Source organism: Colobus angolensis, unplaced genomic scaffold (genome assembly GCF_000951035.1).
Source record: "Colobus angolensis palliatus isolate OR3802 unplaced genomic scaffold, Cang.pa_1.0 Scaffold8, whole genome shotgun sequence".
NCBI classification, from domain to species: domain Eukaryota; kingdom Metazoa; phylum Chordata; class Mammalia; order Primates; family Cercopithecidae; genus Colobus; species Colobus angolensis.
The window spans coordinates 16,777,756-16,782,319 of record NW_012121820.1 but is presented as its reverse complement, the minus strand read 5'-3'; the positions used below and the strand labels follow the sequence as shown (position 1 = coordinate 16,782,319).

General features: G+C 40.9%; 1 protein-coding gene across 1 annotated transcript in view; it reads right to left on the bottom strand.

Moving 5' to 3' along the window:
• Window positions 1-4,564, bottom strand: part of RBL1 (retinoblastoma-like 1) — a 111,118-nt gene that overhangs the window by 40,483 nt on the left and 66,071 nt on the right. The window contains exon 13 of the mRNA XM_011929212.1: window positions 1,238-1,402. Coding sequence (XP_011784602.1) covers window positions 1,238-1,402 — 165 coding nt within the window. The remainder of the gene's footprint in view (window positions 1-1,237; window positions 1,403-4,564) is intronic.

The following is a 4,564-nucleotide window of genomic DNA, read 5'->3' as shown; positions in this document are numbered from 1 at the left end:
CCCAAGTAGCTGGGATTATAGGTGTGTGCCACCAAGCCAGGCTAATTTTTTTGTATTTTTAGTAGAGACGGGGTTTCACCATGTTGGCCAGCCGGCCAACCTGGTCTCGAACTCCTGACCTCAGGCAATCCACCTGCCTTGGCCTCCCAAAGTGCTGGGATTACAGTTATGAGCCACTGTGGCCGGCCTCTGTTTTTTATTTTTTAATTCTAAATGCCACTAATGAAAAGTGTTCAATCTTTACACAGACATTTGAAAAATTTTAAATAAGTTTAACTGTTTCCTAGACATGATACCAAAAAGCACAAGCAAAAGAAAAAAATATCTGAATTGGACACCATCAAAATTAAAAATTTTTGCATTTCAAAGACACCATCAAGAAAGTGAAAAGACAGGCCAGGCGCAGTGGCTCATACCTGTAATCCTAGCACTTTGGGAGACTATCCTGGCTAACACGGTGAAACCCCTTCTCTACTAAAAATACAAAGAAATTAGCAGGGCGTGGTTGTGGGTGCCTATAGTCCCAGTTACTTGGGAGGCTGAGGCAGAGAATTACTTGAACCGGGAGGCAGACGTTGCAGTGAGTCAAGATTGCGCCACCGCACTCCAGCCTGGGTGACAGAGCAAGACTCCGTCTCAAAAAAAGAAAAGTAGAAAGAAAAAAAAATTAGCCGGGTGTGGGTGTGGTGGTATGTGCCTGTGGTCTCAGCTACTTGAGAGGCAGAAGGGCCGTTTGGGCCGAGGAAGTTGAGGGTGCAGTCAGTGTGGCACGTTTGCAACACTGCACACCAGCCTGGGCAACAGAGGGAAACCCCACCTTAAAAAAAAAAGAGGAAATGAAATACTGATACATTCTACAACATGGATGAACCTTAAAAACATCATGCTAAGCGACAGACAACCAGTCAAAAGGAACTACATTTTTATGATTCCATTTATATGAAATGTCTAGAATAGGAAAATTTATGGAGACAGAAAGTAGATTAGCAGTTACTTAGAGCTAGGGAGAAGATATGGGGGTAGGGAAGTGATAGCTAAAGGATGTATGTTTCTTTTTGAAGTGATGAATATATTCTAAAATTGTGGTTATGGCTGCACATATCTATTTATATACTAAAACCCCTGAACTGTACACTTAAAATGGGTGAACTGTATGATATGACATAGGAATTATCTCTCAATAAAGCTGTTTTTTTTTTTTTTTAATGATAGGATTATCAGCCTTGCCCAGACTCACTTCTTCACAGGTAGGAATTTTGTTTGCAGAAACCTGGAGAGCCTCCCACAGTGCAGAATCGTGACTCCATGCTAAACTCTCCAAAATCTGTTCTTCAATGCTGTTCAGGTGTTTCACCATGTCCCTTGAGAGCCCTTCTTCTGAGCGGATCACCACCTCAATAACCTGCAGAGGAGAAAGGTGAGAAGGCAATGTGGTTTCAAGCAGTCAGTTCTAGTCTGGACTTGCATGTAGGACTAACTGTGGCTTTCTTCTTCTTCTTTTTGAGACAGAGTTTCCCTCTGTTGCCCAGGCTGGAGAGCAGTGGTGCGATCTTGGCTAACTGCAACCTCTGCCTCAGGGGTTCAAGTGATTCTCCTGCCTCAGCCTCCCGAGTAGCTGGGATTACAGGTGTGAGCCACTGTGCCCGGCTTTTTTTTTTTTTTTTTTTTTGAGACAGAGTCTTGCTCCATCCCCCAGGTTGGGGTCCAGTGGTGCGATCTTGGCTCACTGCAACCTCCTGGGTTCAAGTGATTCTCCTGCCTCAGCCTCCTGAGTAGCTGGGATTACAGGTGCCTGCCACCAAATCCAGCTAATTTTTGTGTTTTTGGTAGAGACGGGGTCACACCATGTTGGCCAGGCTGATCTCGAACTCCTGACCTCAGGTGATCTGCCCGCCTCGGCCTCACAAAGTGCTGGGATTACAGGTGTGAGCCACTGCGCCTGGTCTGCAGTCATTTTTATGATCCTGCATTTTATATAAAGCAAAGACTGCAGACAGACAGACAGACAGACAAACACACATACACAATCACACAGAGTCCAAAAATGGATGTACCATACTATATAACCTGAATACTTGTTCATCTAAGATTTGTTAATGGATACTATGTGGTCAGGAGATTTTAACTGATTTTTTAAAATCCAAGAACTATATAATCCACAAGATGCACACATTAGCCCGCTACATCACAAAAGAAAATAAGGAAGAATGAACTAAAATATTTCCATTGGTGAGTTTCAAAATGAACTATTTTAAGAGTATAAATAACTAGTTTATTAGATGGACTTAAGCATTCCAAAGATAATACAAATTTTATTTTGCTTTAAATGTTTTTCTACAGAGACATACACAGGCAAAGGAGAATATCAATTTGTGAAATTTGGAAAAGTAGGTATTTAGCTTAGTGATATGATTTGGCTGCGTCCCCACCCAAATCTCATCTTGATTGTTGTTCCCATAATTCCGTGTCATGGGAGGGACCAGGTGGGAGGTCATTGAATCATGGGGGTGGGTCTTTCCTGTGCTGTTCTCCTGATAGTGAATAAGTCTCACAAGATCTGATGGTTTTATCAAGGGGAGTTCCCCTGCACAAGCTCTCTTGCCTGCCGCCATGTAAGAGGTGCCTTTGCTCTTCCTTTGCCTTCTACCATGATTGTGAGGTCTCCCCAGTCATGTGGAACTGTGAGTAAATCAAACCTCTTTCCTTTATAAATTACCTAGCTTTGGGTATGTCTTTATTAGCAGCATGAGAACAGACTAATACACTTATCTTTTTTTTTCCCTTTCTTCTTTTTCTTTTTTTTGGGACATGAGAGGGGTCTCACTATTTTGCCCAGGCTGGGTTCAAACACAATCCTCAATCCTCCTGCCTCAGCCTCCTGAGTAGCTAGGACTACAGAAAGATGCCATCATGCCTGACTTGAGCTTATTTAAACAGTTCTCCATTAGCATTCAGGAAAGATTACATACATTTATTAAATAAATTACATTTAAAATTATATTAATATAGTATACACTATAGTATATAATATATATATTATAGTATATAATGTAGTGTACAATGAGCTACACAGGGGTGCTGGCACAAGCATCAAGCTCCTTTTTGAATCCTGCTGAAAAAATTAGATTTCATAATAATATACTCACAAGACTTAAAATTTTCTCTGAAAAAAAAACCAAATACCCTTTGTAACTTTTTCATTCCTTTTCCAATGTTGAACCTACCTCTTCGAAGACTCCCACTGTCAGTTCGAACTTCCTTGACTCTTGGGTGCATTAGAGGAGACATTGGCATCATGGGAAGATGTCCCTGTACATTTCCTCCATTTCCTGTTTCAAAGTTATTTGGGAATATAACCTGTAGAAAACAAAAACCCTTGGGTTTACATATAGATAAACTTGCTGATTAAAACTTATTAAAAATGTTTTCTTTTCTTTTCTTTTTTTGAGATACAGTCTCACTCTGTTGCCCAGGTTGGAGTGCAGTGGCACGATTTCGGCTCATGGCAACCTCCACCTCTCGGGTTCAAGTAATTCTCCTGCCTCAGCTTCCTGAGTAGCCAGGACTACAGGTGCATGCCATCACACCCGGCTAATTTTTGTATTTTTAGTAGAGATGAGGTTTCACCATGTTGGCCAGGCTGATCTCAAACTCCTGACCTCAGATGGTCCACCCACCTCAGCCTCCCAAAGTGCTGGGATTACAGGCGCGAGTCACTGTGCCTGGCCGAAAAAGTGTTTTCTTAACTTCTATTTTTTACTATTTTATTTCTCTTTCTCACTTCTTCACAAAATACAACTTGGATAAAGTGCTCAATTCTTAATGTTAACAAACTTATGGAAAGAGTTCATTTCATTTAACCTTATAATTTATATGGGTAAGTTACCAACCACAAGAACTAAACCTATGAGGTAGGCAGTATCATTCTCCATTTAGGGATGAGAAAATTGAGGATATGAATGTGAAATTTGCCCAAGATCATACGACTAGTAAGTTATAAGAGCAATGGCTTCAATACTAATCCTTCTTCGAGTTCACAGCTTTTTTGAACTTGAAGGAGTTTGAAGTTCTTCAATGGAAATAAGTGATGAACACTGAAGGGTGGCCCAGTAAGTTACTGTCTGCTGCAAAAGACCAAAGTATGGAAGAGAGATTTCAAGAAACCATCTTCTTTTCAATTCCTTCTGGCCTTGGACAGTTCTAGTAGTTTGGGATTAGGGAAAAATTCAAGAAGACTAATGAAGTACATAAGGAGACAAAACAAAGAAGAATCAAGACAGGAGTTACGAAAGAATAACAGAAGTAGAGAAAAAAAACACAACACCTCAATTTCTCACGATACTATTAAAAATATAATTTGTGCACAACTCTGGGCACACATTTTTAATTTTTATTTATTTATTCATTCAATTTTTTTTTGAGACAGAGTCTTGCTCTGTTGTCCAGGCTGGAGTGCAACAGCATCATCTCAGCTCACTGCAACCTCCGCCTCCCGGGTTCAAGCAATTCTCCTGCCTCAGCCTCCCAAGTAGCTGGGATTATAGGTGTGTGCCACCAAGCCAGG